Here is a 17,959-nt window from a genome sequence, read left to right on the forward strand (position 1 = left end):
GATAATTTCCAAAAAAATTTTAAATCTATTACATTTATACCAATTTCGTCTTAAACCTTTCAATTTGTTCAATTTAATACTAGACCTTTGGACAATTTATTAATGTAATCCACCCAGCCAATTTGGTTAGAAATTTCCGACGTGGACGCCAGCCATTCTACGTGATACGGCCGATGCTAAAATGAACAATTTTTTCAATTTTTTTAATTTCTTTTTCCCTTTTTTTTTTCTCTTCTCTTACTTCTTTTCTTTTCTTTTTTCACTGTAGCTGGTGAGGCTCACCAACCACTAGGGGAGGGCCGCGAAGCCCTCATCGGTCATTGGCGATGCTAGCCTCGCCCAAGTTTGGGCAAGGCAGCCACACCCCGATCTAAACGAAAGCCACGACCCTTGCCAGCACGAAGCCCTTGCCAAATAAAACAAAAAAGAAAGGAAATAAAAGAGAGGAAAAGAAAAAAGAAAAGAATAAATATGTGAGTAACTAAAAAATTAAAAATTATTAAAGGATTATCCACGTTAGCGCCGACCATGCCACATAGGACGGCCTGAGTCCACGTCAATGATTTCTAGCCAAAATTGGCTAGATAGACTACATTGACAAATTGTCCAAAAGCTCAGGGCAAAATTGATCAAATTGAAAAGTTTAGAACTGAATTAGCACAATTGCAATAGATTTGAAGTTTCTTTTTTTTATAATTACGCAATAATTGCTTCTCCTCATTGTACATGTATTCATCATATGTATCTACACAAAAATATCTTGGAGACTTACTGCATCAGGTTTTTTGTCATCAGCGTGATTAACATTCACTGGCAACTAAGATTATGACAAGTTTGGCAGATAGAAAGGAGTGTGGCCTGAATGACACCATGATTTCGGTTTACAGCTCTTTCGAATTGAACCTTGGTAAGAGGGCAGTATCCTCGTATTCAATTAATGATGGTGCAATTGCGACCACTTACTGGTTTCAAAAACTATCTAAGTTGTTTATAAGATTCATATGGTCCGGGAGATGCACGTCGTTATTAGTGTTAGTGGACATAAATCCCTCGTACAGAGAGAGGGAGGCATTTTGAATTTGTGTGACTTTGAGAACCGAATCGATGGATGGACAAAAACATAAGGACCCTCACTGCAGCTACCCTAATCTTTCTTAAATACTAAGATTATGAAAAAGAGAACTCATTACGCGAAGTCATGTAATTTTGTGCCACATCATCGTAAAACTAGGTTCGAAATAAAAAGAGGGACGCTCTAGGGGTGTCAACAGTTCGATTTGGTTTTTCGGGAAACCCGAAACCGAACCGAACTGTTTGGACATGCATTAGCTTTGAACCGAACAGCGATCCGAACGGTTCGGATCGATTCTGTCAATTTTTTTATTTTCTTTTATTTTGAATTTTTGCCATGCTCAATTCAATTCACCATTCCGACCGATTGGATTGCTTTTCAGACAAACGGTTGTTTTTTTTTTTTTTTTCATTATCCGAATCGAACCAAAAATGCACAAAATTTTGGGTCGAATTTCTGTTCAGGTTTTTGGCACCCCTAGCTTATTCAGTTTGTCAGCATAAATGGCTATAAGGCCATGGACTCTTAAGCGGTGAAGTAGAACGGCGAGTTCCATCAGGCTTCCATTGAGCGAGACGGGCTGCGAGAAAATGATTGATGCAGTGGACTTTGACTGACAACTCCAGGTGATTGCCGTATTGCACTTATAGGAAGACGACCAGAGAGTCTCCTCTGGATGGTCCTCTTTTGCTGTGGCCCGGCGCACAAGTTTCATACATCTTTTAATCTTCTTCGAGAGCGAAAAGGGGGGATCGACACGGCAACCGATGACCCGAAAGATCGATAATGCGTGGCTCAAACGGTAAAATTGAGTAATCTGAATGCCCGGGCCAATAATTGTAAGAGCTTATGATGTGGGCTGCATTAATTGAGATTATAATTTATCGTTTTGCGATATTGATCTAATAAGGTAAGATATAAGTATTCTTAACCAGTTTAATAATAACATGGGCCTAGCTTGTGTGAGTCAAGTTGAGCTTGGACCGTGATGAAAGAGTCTGGTTGAACACTCTACAAATGGCGCTCAAGTCTCTCTTCTAACTCTATGAACTCATAAACGACCTCACATAAGGAGCGCATAAGGATCGGCATCGCAAGGTGAGACGCACTTGAGCTTTGCATCATCTCTGTTCCGCGTCAAGAACGATGGATTCTAAATCACGTACACAAATCTCTTTAAACCAGTGATGTGTTTCTAGATTCTAGCTATAGTGAACAGCTAACTCGGAATTTACTTAGTAAGGCTTCTTCCATCCGATTTGAGATTTGGAAATTCCATGCGATTTGTCCTGACAATAACTCTTGGCATGAGAGTCAAGAAATTTTGGAATTTCTTGAGTAGGGCATTGCCGTGGGAATCTTTTCTCGTAGACTACTGTGGAGATGAGGACCCAAACCCAAAGGCGCGACCCGCTAAGTTGATCCATTGAGACGTCATATAACGTTGTGGCTCTGGGTCTAGACATCCCCACATTTGCAAAGACGAAGAAGGAAGGACCAAAAATGGCTAACCAGCTCGTTTCTCTTGTGATCATTTTCTGCCTTCTCCTCAGCTCGCGCTCTCTCCCCTCGCGGTCATCGGCCACTCGAATTCTCCGAGGTGATTCTCCAACCGGCACATTCGTATCTCTCTCTCTCTCTCTCTCTCTCTCTCTCTCTCTCTCTCTCTCGCGCGCGCGCGCGCGCTCTTCATGTCGTCTTGTTTACATTTATTCCGATTAGAGATCGGATCAACTTGCATCATATGTTCATACGTCTGGATAGCGCATGTCGAACCGCGTGTTTTTTGCAGATGATGATCACAGCAAAATCGGGGTGCAGGGGAGTACGCCGCACTCCGACAGCTCGTGGAATGGCCATAGCTCGCATTCTGGCAATATCCAGCAGTCTCCGCCATCGTCGGCCAACGAGGCTGGTGCGATCGTTTCCCGTTCAGGCAACGCTAGCGAGGCAGCCATGCCCGCGGCTTGTGGGCGCTATAACGCTTGTAATAGCACCAGGGTTAACCCATACAATAGAACCAGTCCCTGATGGTTAACTTCTTGGACTTTTGGCAATTATGTGTGCCCTTCACAGAGCAGTAAGCACGAAGAAAGAAGAGAAGATTTGTTTTACCTCTTCATTTTAATCTTTTTTACTCGGTACGAATTGGTCATCGATGTAATTCCCCAAATAATGGCATAATCTCAGCCCCTGCATCCAAGTATGCGTGTTGTAACGTTGATACAAGATGAGTAATCTCGTTTAATGGAAAAGTCACGTACTTGTATTTGTTCTTTGCCTTTTTCTATTTGGGATTCATGTTACCCTCAGTCCTACTATCGAAGTATGTCTCGAGTTTGAGCTCGTGAAAGAAATCCGATCCAAATAGAAATTCCAAATTCAAGCAGGATACGTGGTTTGACGACCAAGCAAGCAAGAAATCATTGCAATATTTTCAACGATGGGAGTTGGGTTCTTGATTTGAGTAGGTTTTCTATTAGGGAGGTTAAAAGGATTCTCCTATTTTGAATCCAAAAACTATAAATATAACAAAAAGATTTTGGTTTTCGCGTTAGAAGAAGCTTTTGGCTGTAACAATCAATTGTGCAATGTGCTCGCGAATCACATCGTGAAGATTGAACCCAATAAATACAGTAACAAGATCCGTGAATTCCTTTGTCCAAGTGAGAGATTCTTTCATGAGAGATTATGAGAGCTAAAGTAAATGAGGCAAGGAAACACTGAAAATATTCAAGTAACTCGATTGTAATCGTAAATTTCATTGTATCACATAATTTACAGTGGAATCCCGAATTGCTCCCTGTAGAAGTAAGTCAGCCCAACCGAACTTCGTAAATCCAATACTCGATTTGTTCCTTATTCTGTTTATTATCGTGCTTGTTTTTCGCAACAAATACATTATTGAGAGATTTCAAACCGCTCATCACCAAGTTGCGCCCCTAGTGGCTCTGATTAAACACTAGTCGCATTTCTTACTAAGCGCATCCTGTGAAGCGGAAGATAATCTCGAGACTTGAGAAGCCAACTCAATGAATCCAAACTTAATTATCTTCATGATGAGGCCATAGTTATCATCGGAATTGAACAAGAAGATCCCCGTGTTCAACACTGACTAGCCATTGTGTGGTCTTAAGTCCAATTCACTAATTGTAGCCTCTCAATTGCCGCAACCGCCTTTCCCAAATTCAACCTTGTTATCCTTAATGTTATGAAGTATGTTCAGATTCCGTTGATGTACGCTGCCAATAATGACAAGGTCCAACGATGGCACGAAGGCCAAGCAAACTAGCGCATCGCTCTCTCGCCAAACTATGGTGGACGGGTCCAAGCTAACGTCTGTATTCTCAAATTGTAGGATCATCTTCGGCATGTTCACTTTCTTTTGACCCTGAAGATCATAGCAAGTGTTCAACAGTTTCATCAGGGGCCGTGCGATGGGATAGTTCGACATGTGCTTGACGAATTCCTCAGGAATGGCCGAATAAATCAAGGGCGGCAACCGAGTGATGGTGGTTCCGGAGTCGATGATGGTCCTAGGAGGCTGAGATTGCAGTAACTGTGAAGAGAAGCTAAAGTTCTGTTTCCCAAAGGCAATACCTACTAGGTCGACAAGATAAAAAGATGAGATACGTCGGTCACTTATCAGAGGTGTGTAATTGTCTGTTTGGCAATAACTGAGGGCTTCAAACCCAAAGAGTAAGTACCCATTTGAGCTCTCACTGCCAGGGATGCAGTAGCAGAAGATTTCTGAAAATTATGAAGCTGTCTGCGAGATTAAGGTGTTGTCCCCTTGTCCTAGGGCTAACATACCGGCCGTGTCACCAAAGTCGCCGATATTATGTTGGCTACATCCGAAGTTGAAGTTCGGGAACTTGTACTCTGGAGTGACGGTGAGCAGATGTCGGATGTTGTAACCATCAGAGTGTGAACCATCTGCATAGGGGATCGAGTAGTTGCATTTTGATCCAGAGCATGGTGAGTATGTTGTCGACTTGGATGGCTTGAACAATGGGTCTTGCTGAGGATAGCAACTAGGACAAGGTTCACATTGGATCCATGTGATGTCGCTGCCCGTGTCGAAGATTAGGGTGAGGCTGACTTTCGGGGTCCCAAGGCCAACTGTGACCAGGAGCTCCCCCCCACGTGGAGAGCCGAAACGGATCGGCAGCCGGGCTTTCTCGCCGTTATTCCCAGAGAGCTGCACGCGAGATTGTCCTAGGATGTTCATGGGACGGACGCGCAATTGGTCTCGGAGAAAAATGATCCTGGAATTGCGGGATGACGGTTTGCGGGAAGCGGTGAACAAGGTCCCTGCCTGTGTGCCAGTGTTAATCCACGTCCCTTTGCTTGATCTGCAATCACTCCCAATCATTGTATCAATTTATACTTGTATTGTGTTGAATCTCGAGACCATGTCAAACACCATTGTTCAATAATATGAAGTTAGCATTGTCGAAACATGAACCAGAGTAACAAACATAGAAACGGAGACCTATGGAAGTAGTTGCCGGAGTCATTTCGACGACATAATTGTCAGGCTCTTCATGATTCACCGTTTGGCTTCCCCACACACATCTCTTCTGAACTTCGTGACAAGGAAAAAGCAGGACGAGGAGAAGAAGAAGAAGAAGAAGACGAAGACGAAGACGGACAAAAGTGTAATTGGCCATGGATGGGATGTGATTTGCTCGAGAAACTCAGAGGGGATTTGAGTATTTATGACCGGTTAGATAGGAAATGGAAGGCCAGAAAAGAATGGTCGAAGCCAACGCATAAGGTTGGTCTGTTGACTTGGAATCTTCCCAAGTCAACACACTTTCGTGTGTGTCTGTTCCTAGTCATTCGCCGCGAGAAGCAGCCGTCGCCATGTCCTCAAGCCGTTCTCACGGCAGACTCGGACAGTTAAACCCGCCGGTGCAATAATTGCCGCTCCTCATTTTTACACGTCTTGCATTCGCACAGAGGAATATATATATTTTCCCAACGAAGATTAGGACATGTTTGGTAGATAGAAACGGGCTTGGCTTGAATGACAGCACAATTTCGGTTTGTGGCCCCTGCGAATTTGGGAAGGATCGGGTCTATTCTGTGGGAAGAACGCGTATTGCACGAAGAATCTTTTATCTGTGGCCTTTCCTTTTGCATCGGCTTGCGAACGAGATTGCAAATTTGGACTCGGCCCGCTATATGGTCATCAATGAGCTTGATGGATTGTCTTCAACCCCATGCCTTGTAAGATTCTTCCTCTACGTATTCCCAGTTGCCAGGAGAACAATGCCATAGTCAAATAGCTTCCGTCTCTTCCAACAACAGAGGCGGAAACTCGTTGAGTAGTTTCCTTATTTGCATTACTGAGATCGGTTTTTTCTCTACTTTCTTTTCTCGTGAAGCAAATCCACAGAAAAATTTCAGATCATGGGTTACTCTGCTTCTGCCTCCCAAGTGAAACTTGCACGGAACTTTTCTTTGTGCACGGTTGAGGCGGTTTTCGGTTCAATTATATGTTGAGTGAGCCATCATAGTTGCTGTTTGTTACAATCCTTTGATATTGCTCAGTGAACACCTCATGTTGGAACCCTGGATCCAGCTCAATTCCATTAAGGTTTTGGATTGATGGTTTAGTCCCTTGTAGAGGAACCTGCCGAGTTGCTACTGAAAGGGTCCGCTAGCTACTGCAGAAGGATAATGGCTCGATGCATACTAATAAAGCTGTCGGGTTCAGTTGTTATTTCCAACAAGCCATATCACAAGATGAAACACAGAATACCACCGACCACGCGGTCGCAACATGTGGTTCACACAGCATAAAAAGCGAGAACATCAACTAAATTCTTCATAGTGTTGTTGCAAAAGGATCAGTGCTTGGCTGCTGCTTTTCCTCCTTTCCCCTGTATAGCACAATCCAAACAATCTATTGTTATTTGTCTGAGGAACTCTTGTACTTAAAAAGTGGCCTACCAAAAGAATTATCACACTCCATTACCTTCTTCTTAGGTTCTTGAGCCTTTGGCGAAGCCTTCTTCGAACCCGACGACTTGGAAGAGCTCTTGGATGCCCCATCACTAGCCTTGGCAGGCTCCTTCTTTGCCTGCCCGAACAGTTGAGTGCCCACTGTTTTCTCAGCCTTCAGTGATGCCATCGTCTTCACAACTACCGGCACTGAAATACGCAGTTTTCTTCTGCTAATGCTTCTCTCGACTTGCCAAGAGGAGGCGCATAACCTCCTTTATATACACTTACCTTGACAGCAGCAGACTAGGCAACCATCAAGAAGTGGAATTAGAATCACAGCAAATCACCAACTGAATGCCGAACTTTTAAGAGAATAGGAATAACCAATCTTGACAGCATAATTAGGCTATAGCATCGGATGCTTTGCTACAATCACTCCCCGATGATTTTACGCAACCAATGCATATTTTGATGCCGAATGGATATACTTCAATATCTAATTCTATTATGCATCAATGCTGTATAGATTTTTTTCCCCTCAAAACTAGTTTCTGTGAGTATCTGCTGGTATAATGCAAAGAGAAGATAGAGCATAGCAAAACAATTGGCAAAGTGAGCATACTTGTGAAATGAACGCGGTGTCCTGCCCATTCTGAAATCAGAAGTATTATGCTATTGCTCCCCTTTTGGAGCAACAGGTTTGTACATGGTGACAAGTCTTGACTGAAAAATCATCAGTAGGTGTTACCGCAGTGGATTAATGATACTCGGCATATAGATGTTGCCAGCTCTCAAGATTCAGAACCAACATCCTTCCGTGAAGCTGCTAGTGACCCTAACTAAGTGGGTTGATCCTTGGCATATAAATGTGACACAAAAGGATGTATATGCATATCCGAAATTTTGAATTTCAAATCTTATGATTTGTACTCAAATGGAGCGGAATGAAACCGAAAAGCTACTATATACTACTTGGAGGCGACTACATCATGGAAATCAATATGAACATCGCCCTTGGAGAAAATACAACAGCATTCAACGTCCTCTTTCATTAGCAAACTAGACAAATAAGGTGGGATAGGATGGAAAGAGAATTGAAGAAAAAACCAGATGATGAACATCCCAATGCGAAGAAAGAAATACTTGCCCAAATACCATGTTCATTGTAAAGAGAATCCCAACCAAATCTTAACTATTAGGTACAGGTTTCACAGATGACAATTTCGACGTAAAGATTAGATGGACGATCTGCAACCGTGATTTTCGCTGGAACCATTGGCTTCTCAGTGAAAGAGCACTTGTTATCTGAAGGCACTTTTGAGGGTTGCATCAGATGCTTTGCTTAAGCATCATTGGGAAATGATGCTTATTCCAGCAAGAATGGATATCTTCAAATGATTTTATTATGTTGTTGCAAAACTAATCTAGCTCTCTCACCACGCGCTGTCGATGTGGGACTAGGATTGAAACGGTCACGAATCAATCGTCACGGTTGTAAAATGGCGAACACAGAGAACTCAAAACGTTCAGAGAATGATATATACTTTAAACCCTTATAATCACATTTACAATAATTATATTCAACCCATGGTGACTTCAATCATAATCCGGTCAATATCGGTCTGTCGCCTTCGATCGTCAGATCCAATATGATGTTGATGTTCATCAATAATCCTGTAGCTTACTTAGCAAATACTCCTGTAAAACAGAAACTCTTGAGTAGTTTCCTTATTCACATTACAGAGATGGATTTTTCCTCTACTTTCTTTTCTCGTGAAGCAAATTCACAGAAAAAATACAGATCATGGGTTACCCTGCTTCTGCCACCAAGTGAAACTTGCACGAGACTTTTCTTCGTGTACGGTTGACGCGGTTTTCAGTTCAATTATATGTCAAGTGAGCCATCATAGTTTCTGTTTATTACAATACTTTGACATTCCTCAGTGAACACCTCATGTCGGAACCCAGAATCGTGCTCATGCTATTAAAGTTAATGGATTGATTGATGCTTTAGTTCCTCTTTGATGTACCTGCCGAATTTCTACTGAAAGGGTCGGCTAGCTACTGCAGAAAGATAATGGCTCGTTGCGTACTAATAAAGCTGTCGAGTTCAATTGTTATTTCCAACAAGCCATATCACAAGATGATACACGGAAAACCACCGATCACGCCATCGCAACATGTGGTTCACACAACATAAAAAGCAAAAAACATCAACTTAATTCTTCATAGCCTTCTTGCAGAAGGATAAGTGCTTCGCTGCTGATTTTCCTCGTTTCCCCTGTATACCACAATCGGAGCTCCATATCGTCAGGTATCGTCATCATTGAATTTTCACATTCATGGGCTTCTTCTTCTTAGGTTCTTGAGGCTTTGGCTTCTTCTTCTTAGGTTCTTGAGGCTTTGGCGAAGCCTTCTTCGGACGCGACGACTTGGAAGTGCTCTTGGCTGCCCCTTCACTAACCTTGGCGGGCTCCTTCTTTACCTGCCCGGACAGTTGAGTGCCCACTGTTTTCTGAGCCTTCAATGATGCCATCGTCTTCAAAACTACTGTCACCGATCCAGGCAGCTTTCTTCTATTGATGCTTCTCTCAACTTGCGAAGTGGAGGCGCCAAAACGTCCTTTATATACACTTACTGTGACAAGAGTAGACTAGGCAACCATCAAGAAGTGGGAATTAGAATCACAGCAAATCACCAACGGAATGTCGAACTTTTAAGGGAATAGGAATAACCAATCTCGACAGCATAATTAGGCTGTAGCATCAGATGCTTTGACACCATCTCTCCACGATGGGTTTATGCAGCAAATGCATATTTTAGCGCCGAATGGATATGCTTCAATATCTAAATCTATTACGCTTCGGTACTGTAATGATTTTTTTCCCTGGAAACTAGTTTCTGTGAGCATCTGCTGGTATAATGCAAAGAGAATATAGAGCATATAACAAAACAATTGGCAAAGTGAGCGTCCTTGCGAAATGAACTCGGTGTCCTGCTCATTCTGAAATTAGAAATGTTATGGTACTACTCCCCTTTCGGAGCAACAGGTTTGCACATGGTGACAAGTCTCAAGCTAAAATTACCGGTCGGTGATACCATGGTGGAGGCGACTACATTGTGGAAATTAATATGAACATTACCCTTGGAGAATTACAACAGCATTCAACGTCCTCTTTCTCGTGCAAGCTAGAAGAATAAGGTGAGATAGGATGGAAAGAGAAGTCGAGAAAAAACCAGATGGTGAACATCTTGATTCGAAGAAAGAAATACTTGCCCCAATACCATGTTCATTGTTAAGAGAATCGGAAACCAAATCTTAACTATTAGGTAAAGGTTTTCACAGATAACAATTTCGACGTAAAAACGTAGATGGACGATCCGCAACAAGGACCGTGATTTTCGCCAGAACCATTGGTTGCTCACTGAAGGAGCACTTGCTATCTGTTGGCTCTTTTGAGGGTTGCATCAGATGCTTTGATTTAAGCATCCTTGGGATGTTTATTCCAGCAAAAACAGAGGACTCAAAACATTAAGAGAATGATTATATACTTTGAAACCTTATAATCAAATTTACAATTATCATATTCAACCTATGGTGACTTCAATCGTAATCCAGTCAATATCGGTCTATCGCCTTCGATCGTCAGATCTACTATGATCTTCATCAATAGTCCTGTTGCTTAATTAGCCATATCCACCTGTATAACAATAATCATCTGTTACCGCCCAGTCAGTGTGGTTGACCCACCCTCAGTGCTATATAGGCCAACAGCCGGTACCCGACCAACATGACGGCCAAAGCTGCCATGTCCCAGCACATATGATCGAGCCCCAAGGAACTGATCGCCGGAAAATCCACGACTCTGCATAGCCTCCCAGCTCCACAGTCATGCACTTCGTTCACAGAGTACTGCACTCCCACAAGCAGCTTATAGCAGTAACGACTGAAAGAAATATACTTCAACCAGGCGATGAAGCTCGGCATGTGCTGTATGTAGTACCCGCTCGCCAGTAAAAACACGAGCATCGTGACCGAAGCCAGCGTCGTCCCTTTCTTCGCGTCCATTAGGATCGCCCCGAGAGCCAACCCCAGCCCCTGCGACACGAGCACATTGAAGAGGATTATCAAGAGCGTCAGCACGAAGGTGCCTAGCGAAGGCTTGAGGCCGCCCATCCAGTAGGTGACCGTCACGAAGATGGTGGGGAGCACGAGTTCCATCGGGAGATCTCCAGCAATCCGAGCAAAGTAATAGGACGAGAGACGGTACATGCCCGATGACCGCTCCTTTATGAGCATGGGCCGTTCTAGCGGGAATGCGAAGATCGCGCTGAATAGAGGAAAGAATCCCCAAAAGATGGAGAAAAAGAAGAGTAGCCCAACCTGTTCATTAACAAGCCAGGATTAAGGATCAATAACAAGGCCTTCAAAGTTTACAAAGAAGATCACACCCTACATGTTCACTTTATGGGAGAGATTTCACTCTGATCAACTCCACAATATCGAAATTTTCATACTGCAAGATTGGAAATCTAATGATCAATTTTGCTCATTACAAATCAGACAGTACACAATCTGTCATAAAATCCGGTCATGATGACACAGGAAGAGCATCCTTGTAGCAACAAGAAGTTACTCCATGAAATTCCTAAAAGAGAATGATCTTGCAAGACGGAGAACTACCTGATCTTGCAGATGTGAAGTGTCAGTTTTCCACCAAAGCAGACCTGAGAGAACGGAGACCGACATGACCTGGAAGATCCTTAAACCCGAATACGACTCGTGCTTCCTTTCCCGCAAACCTCGACTGAGCAGCACCATGAATTGCTCCCACCAGGATGTGGCCCAGAAGCCCTCATCCCCTGCGTTGCAAAGCAGAACAATTGAGTTCTACTAGTTTCCTTAGGCTGCTTCACATTTTCTCGGTCTAGGAACTAATTTTTTTCCAGAAGAACGGATTATCTATTATACTGGTGATGTCACTTACTTCTAAGAGATGACGGTTTCCTTGACGGATGTGTATCTCGGTCTCCAGAATGTTGGTGAATTTCTGCCTTCAATGCAGGGTACAAGTTCTTTTTGTATGATGATATGAGAGACTGTTTGATGGAGTTCTGCTCGTCGTGATACTCCAATTTGTTGTGAAATTCCTGCTGATCGTCATGCCTCAAATCCGGCTTAATACCTACATTTACGAAACAAATTCATTGCTTGAAAGGCTTGAACAACATCTAAGAAGGAGCCGAAAAACCTTTCACAGTGCCAAAAAGATAGTAGAACATACTGTTGACCATCTAGATGACCATCATCAGATGGTGAAAGCACAACGAAAACCACATACCTTTTTCCATCACATATCAATGTGAACAAAGTCAACTGGGTATGATTAGCAGTAATATCAGAAACTCAGACTGTCTCGCTCGAGACAAGTCGAACATTTACGGTTCTCTTCCAGGGAAAAAATTACGTGCAACAATCAGATGCCCTCCACTGCAGAGGCATTTAGATAGGTTCGCTACTGCTTGTTCAGTCCGACTTGATCGCGGCCTTTCTAGGATGGAGGCAAATGCTTGATCAGTAAGGACTAAAAGTCGATCATCTCAAGCAATTCGACTGGCCGGCTTTACTGTCTAGACTAATCCTCAACATGCTTGAAATAATAATAACCGGTGCATGGCACCATTGGACCGAACGATTCCACTTCGTAAGGCTCCTCATGCTTTCGCTCGTTTTGATTTCTTGATATTTGCTGTGTGACCTTGACAAATAGTCATCCTCAATTTTTTATTTTTCTCTTCTTATTTGAAGGCATCCTCCAGGTTTATAGTCAAAAAAGTCTAATCATGTGACAGAAGAAGAAAAGAAAGTACTAACACACGACTAACATAGAAAGAGAAAACAAGAAAGAGACATTAACTAATCATAAAACATCAATGAAGTATGAAAGAAGCTAGCAAGAATAATATTACGCACGTTCATCCCCGAATCATACCTCTTTAAGTTTTCTAAAAGCTTGTATTTTTAGATAGGAGAAAAACGTGACATGCGCGATTATTCCCTCAGGACAGACAACACAATGCAACAGCACATGAAATCTTCAACAGGAATGGACACAAACACATACCGTTAGCAAGATCAAGCACGAAATCGGCGGGATTGACGAAATCGAACCCAGGCGAGTATCCGAGCGACCCGAAGTACTCCATGACCCGGCCCGTGCTGCCGCTGTAGATCGGGCACCCTTCCGTCAGCACGACCACCTTGTCAAACATCCGGTACAACCTGCTCGAAGGCTGGTGGATGGTGGTCACCACGGTCCGCCCGCCCCGGGCCAACGCCCGCAACTGGGCCACAATCCGCTGGGCTGTGGTCGAGTCAAGGCCCGAGGTGGGCTCGTCCAGCAACAGGAGGCTGGGGTTCACCAGCAGCTCGAGCCCTATGCTGACCCGCTTGCGCTCGCCACCCGACACGCCGCGGACCAGCGGTCCACCCACGACATTGGTCTGGCACCTCGCAAGGCCCAACTCCGCTATGATCATCTCAGCCTGCTCGGCCTTCTCTTGGCGGGTGAGCTCTTTGGGCAGCCTCAGCAGGGCGGCATAGGTCAGCGTCTCCAGGACGGTCAAGTGGGGGTACAAAACGTCATCCTGCGAGACATAGCCGATCTTGCGCTTGACCAAGCTCGAGAACGGGTGGCCGTTGTAGGTTATGGTGCCAGTGACCTTCCCGGGCAGCCGGCCTGCAAGGGCTGTCAGAAGGGTGGTCTTGCCGCTCCCAGAGGGCCCAAGCATCGCTAGCAGCTCCCCTGGCCGTGCCACGCCGGTGACACCATTCAGGACGTTCCGGGTCAGTTTGGGCTCCTTCGGGGCGCAACAGCTGCTCCCGTTGGTCTGAAGCTTGATGTTGTAGCCAACGTCTTCGAACTGCGAAGAAGTTTACAAGGCTAAATATATTTTCTATTTCGTTTCTCTCGATTTTTGTAGTAGAACTTTTTGAGACTCCATGGTCATTGAGTGCAAACATTCATAGAGAGAGCTACCTTGAGAGTGACGGGATATAGTGACCGGCGGAGGAACGAGAATTTGACCGGTGCGGGAGGATCGCGGGCATCCAGAGGCGAGCCACAGGGGGACAGGCTCACATTGCTCGAGGGAAATGCGAGCTCGGCTTGGACCGAGACGTCGTTTTCACTGCAGCTCGAGACGACAACCACCGCGAGGGTGGTTTCTTGCTGAGGAGGCATTGGCATCAGTTCAGGCAAATGAAGAAGAAGAAGAAGAAGAAGAAGAAGAGGAGGAGGAGGAGGAGAAAGAGAATGGTGGAGTCGAAGAAGCTCAAAGGAGAGGGAGAGAGAGAGAGAGAGAGAGTCACATGCAAGAAGTGGGTGATGTGAGATTGTAAAGTGAAGGAAGGCACGAGAAGGCGAAATATGGGGTTGGGGTTCGTGCTTCTATATAAAGCCTTTGAGCTACTACCACTGTGACAATACTCAACTCCACCCCCAACCAAAAAAAAAAAATGTCGATTATAATGACTTTATTGTCTCTTTTCTATAGAATTACACAAGGAGACAAATTTGTAGTAAAAAAGGTTGTCCAACCCATTGTGTTCCAAATTTTGTCCATTACAAATATTTTTTCATGCGTCTTGACAAATCATGTACAATAGATTGGGAGCATGTAGAAAGAATCTTTACTTTCATCTGAGGAGATTGTTAAGAGGGAGCTTGAGTCCAAGCTCACCAACATTCCAGTTGAACCCATTTTCATACTAAAACTTAAGTCAAGAAGTCATGACCCAACTAAGATATATTAACTATTTTAAATTATACAAATTCTCAAGATCATTATCAAAGTTGGAATTCTGAGGTCAAATCTTTCTAAGCTCCTTATTTACCTCCCCAAAGTCAAGTTTACACGTAAGTGGGAGTGTTAGAGTTTTCAAATACTAAAGTATGTGATCATTTATCAACTTAAGTTTTTAAAATTATTGCAAGGAAAAATTATTAAAAAATCCTAAACCTATTGCAATTATGTCAATTTATTCTTAAATATTTTGCATTTGTATCAATTTAGTCCATTTGACATGCCGAGATTATTTATTGTTTCTTTTCTTTCCCCTTTTTTTCCCTTCTTCCTCTGTTGTCGCCGAGGGTCGCAAAGCCCTCGCCAAGGACGTGGTGAAGGCCGGCATGGCCTCGTCTGCCATGGCATGCTAGCGTTCGTTGCGATCGATGAGCTCCAACGACCATCGCCAATCACAGGGGGAAGGGGAAAAAAATGATAAAGAAAAGAAAATTAGAAATATTAAAATACTATTAAAATTTTGTCACGTCGGCGTCAACCAGCCAAATGGACTGAATTGACACAATTGTAAAAGGTTTAGGACTGAATTAGTGCGAAGAAAAAGATTTACAACTAAATTAGCACCACTGCAATATGTTTAGGACTTTTTTGATAATTTTTCCATTGTTGCAGCTATGATATAAAATCACACACTATATTTATTTTAAGGGATAATTGCATTGAAAGCTCTAAAACTTATCGAGAAAGTGCAATTAAGCTAGAAAATTTTCAAAAAATACAATCAAATCCTAAAACTTTCAAAAAGTGCAATCAAATCCTAAAACTTGTCAAATTGATGAAATCAAGTCGTTTTGTTGATTGCATTTTTAAAACTTTTAAGACTCGATTACACTTTCGTGACAAATTGTAAGACTTCATTGCATCTTTTAAAAGTTTTAGGAGTCGATTACACTTTTATGACAAGTTTTAGGACTTAATTACATTTTTTTTATAAGTTTTAGGACTCAATTGTACTTTCTAAATCGTCTTAGAACTTAATTACACTTTTTAAAAATTTAATGACTCAATTACACTTTCTTGACAAGTTTTAGGACTTACATCGCACTTATCCTACTATTTATTCAATGATGTGATACATTGTCATGGATGATTAAATATCCATCAACTCTTGACAAACAATAATATTTAAATATATACACACACCCATCAAATGGTTACCGAAAGATTCCACAAAAATTAGAGTATAAAATTGATAGGTAATCTTGAAGAAGTCACATAACTTTCTTTAAGTAGACAAGAGAAGTGCATACGGATAAAAGAGAAGAAATCATTCAACTCTCGAGAAGATTCCGACACCTAATGACTCGCTAGCATTTTCCACACCAAATCGATTTCGCAAAGGTGAGGATTCAGAGAAATTTAGGAAATCTCAAGAGGGGAAATTCATCATTCTTGCTTTAGGCTTTCATGTTCTAATCGACGCATATTATCTTACGTGTTCGAAATATCATATCTATATGTTGCAGTTTTATGTCTTATTTTTTTTCTTTTAATTGGAGGAGATACCTACAATGTGGAAGTCATGTCCATTTCCATTTAAATTCCAGGTAAAACTCAAACAGAAAATTTAATTGAGGTGAATATTTCTATTTATTATTGCTCTCACAAAAATTCCTGTCGACACTGAGATTTAGAATAATATGAACAATGCATTTTTAGACCCATGTAATGCACGGGCAATTGTGCAAATTTAGTCCTAAACTTTCTTCTTCTTTTTTGCATTCAATCCAAAATCTTTTGCAATTGTGTCAATTCAGTCCATCCGGCCTATTTTGGCTAGTCGATGCTCACATCGAATGTTGGTCCGACGACATAATATTTTAATATTTTATAAATATATTTTTTCTTTTTCCTTTTTCTTTTTTTTTCTTTTTCTTCCCTCTTGTTCTTCTTGCCGGTCGTTGGCGGCAACCAGCTAGAGTCAACAACAGGCTAGGAGAGGCTCTACCTCACCAGATCCGGGATGGCGATGTGACGCCTCACGCAGCCGACTAGAGGAAGAAGAGGGAAGAAAAAAAAAGAAGAAAGAAAAGGAAAAAAAAAGGAGAAAGAAAATAAAAAATTAAAAACATATTAAAACATTGTGTCTCTAGACGGAAAATTGACTGGATGGATTGAATTAACACAATTGCAAAAGGTTTAGGACTGAATCAAAGAAAAAAATGTTAAAAATTAAATTGACATAATTACAGTAGGTTGAGAACTTTTTTGGTAATGCTCCCCTCGCTAATACGATTATTTTAAGAAGCTTTTTCTTTGACTTTTTTGCATTAATTTATTGAAATTGCATTATCTATACCATCACAAAGAATCAATCAGTGACTTGATTATTGAGTCCAACCGTCCAAGCTTCAGCCCCTGCAATGATAATCAGGGATCGGGCATTTAGGTCGACTGTTATTCTAATTCCAAAGGGGGAAAAGAAGCTCAATAGAGTCTTAAACACGAACCGATAAAAAAAAAAATGGCTTGTCTGACTTTCATTTAACCTCCATTTGTATGGCGAAAAAATGAGTCTATTCATGTAAAATGAAACTAAAGTTAACACATTTATTTTGACAAGAAAGTGAGGACATACATTTATGATTTTTATTTCGACAAGAAAGTGAAACATATAGTTTTTTGGCTTATAAAACCTGTTTGGAATGGAAACAAATTACTCATTGCTTCTACCTATGACTTTTCTTTTAATAGTCATATCAGTTTTCAGAATATAACAAAGAATTATATATGATTCTACTTGTTGAATATTTGCATACCTCCAAGTGATTCTCGTTAATGACAGTCCGATTTTGAGAGCAAAACTAAAATTTGTAAAAGCAGTAAGAGTTATTGGAAGTAGAATTGGTGCTTGAAACGATAAATCTTATAACTTATAAGCGTTCGGACAATTTGAGAAGTGGCAAGTAAAAGACGACCAAAATCAGAGCCACAACATAAAATGGATGTCACCGAAAGTGCAATCGAGGTGGATGCGATAACTTAAGTTCCACTTCAATTTAAAAAAGAAGAAGAAGAAGAAGAAGTGGATTTCCCAAAAAGCAGATCCTAATCATAACCTCCATC

General features: G+C 42.0%; 1 protein-coding gene and 1 pseudogene across 2 annotated transcripts; both read right to left on the reverse strand.

Annotated features, from left to right (window-relative positions):
* Positions 1-4,220: 4,220 nt before the first annotated feature.
* Positions 4,221-7,354, reverse strand: LOC115751635 (annotated as a pseudogene).
* A 3,066-nt stretch (positions 7,355-10,420) lies between these two features.
* On the reverse strand, positions 10,421-14,435 carry LOC115754511 (ABC transporter G family member 21). 2 transcript variants are annotated; one of them, XM_048279579.1, is made up of 6 exons: positions 14,342-14,435; positions 14,068-14,305; positions 13,153-13,951; positions 12,016-12,213; positions 11,712-11,890; positions 10,421-11,411 (listed from the first exon to the last, which is right to left on the reverse strand). In XM_048279579.1, exons 2-6 carry the CDS (start codon positions 14,275-14,277, stop codon positions 10,761-10,763), a joined length of 2,037 nt encoding a protein of 678 aa, XP_048135536.1. In that variant the 5' UTR covers positions 14,278-14,305; positions 14,342-14,435; the 3' UTR covers positions 10,421-10,760. The 2 variants fall into 2 exon arrangements, with proteins under 2 accessions (XP_048135536.1, XP_030549406.1); XM_030693546.2 differs by lacking the exon at positions 14,342-14,435 and having other exon boundaries at positions 14,068-14,312.
* Positions 14,436-17,959: the final 3,524 nt, after the last annotated feature.

The sequence above is a fragment of the Rhodamnia argentea genome, chromosome 5 (assembly GCF_020921035.1).
Source record: "Rhodamnia argentea isolate NSW1041297 chromosome 5, ASM2092103v1, whole genome shotgun sequence".
NCBI classification, from domain to species: Eukaryota; Viridiplantae; Streptophyta; class Magnoliopsida; order Myrtales; family Myrtaceae; genus Rhodamnia; species Rhodamnia argentea.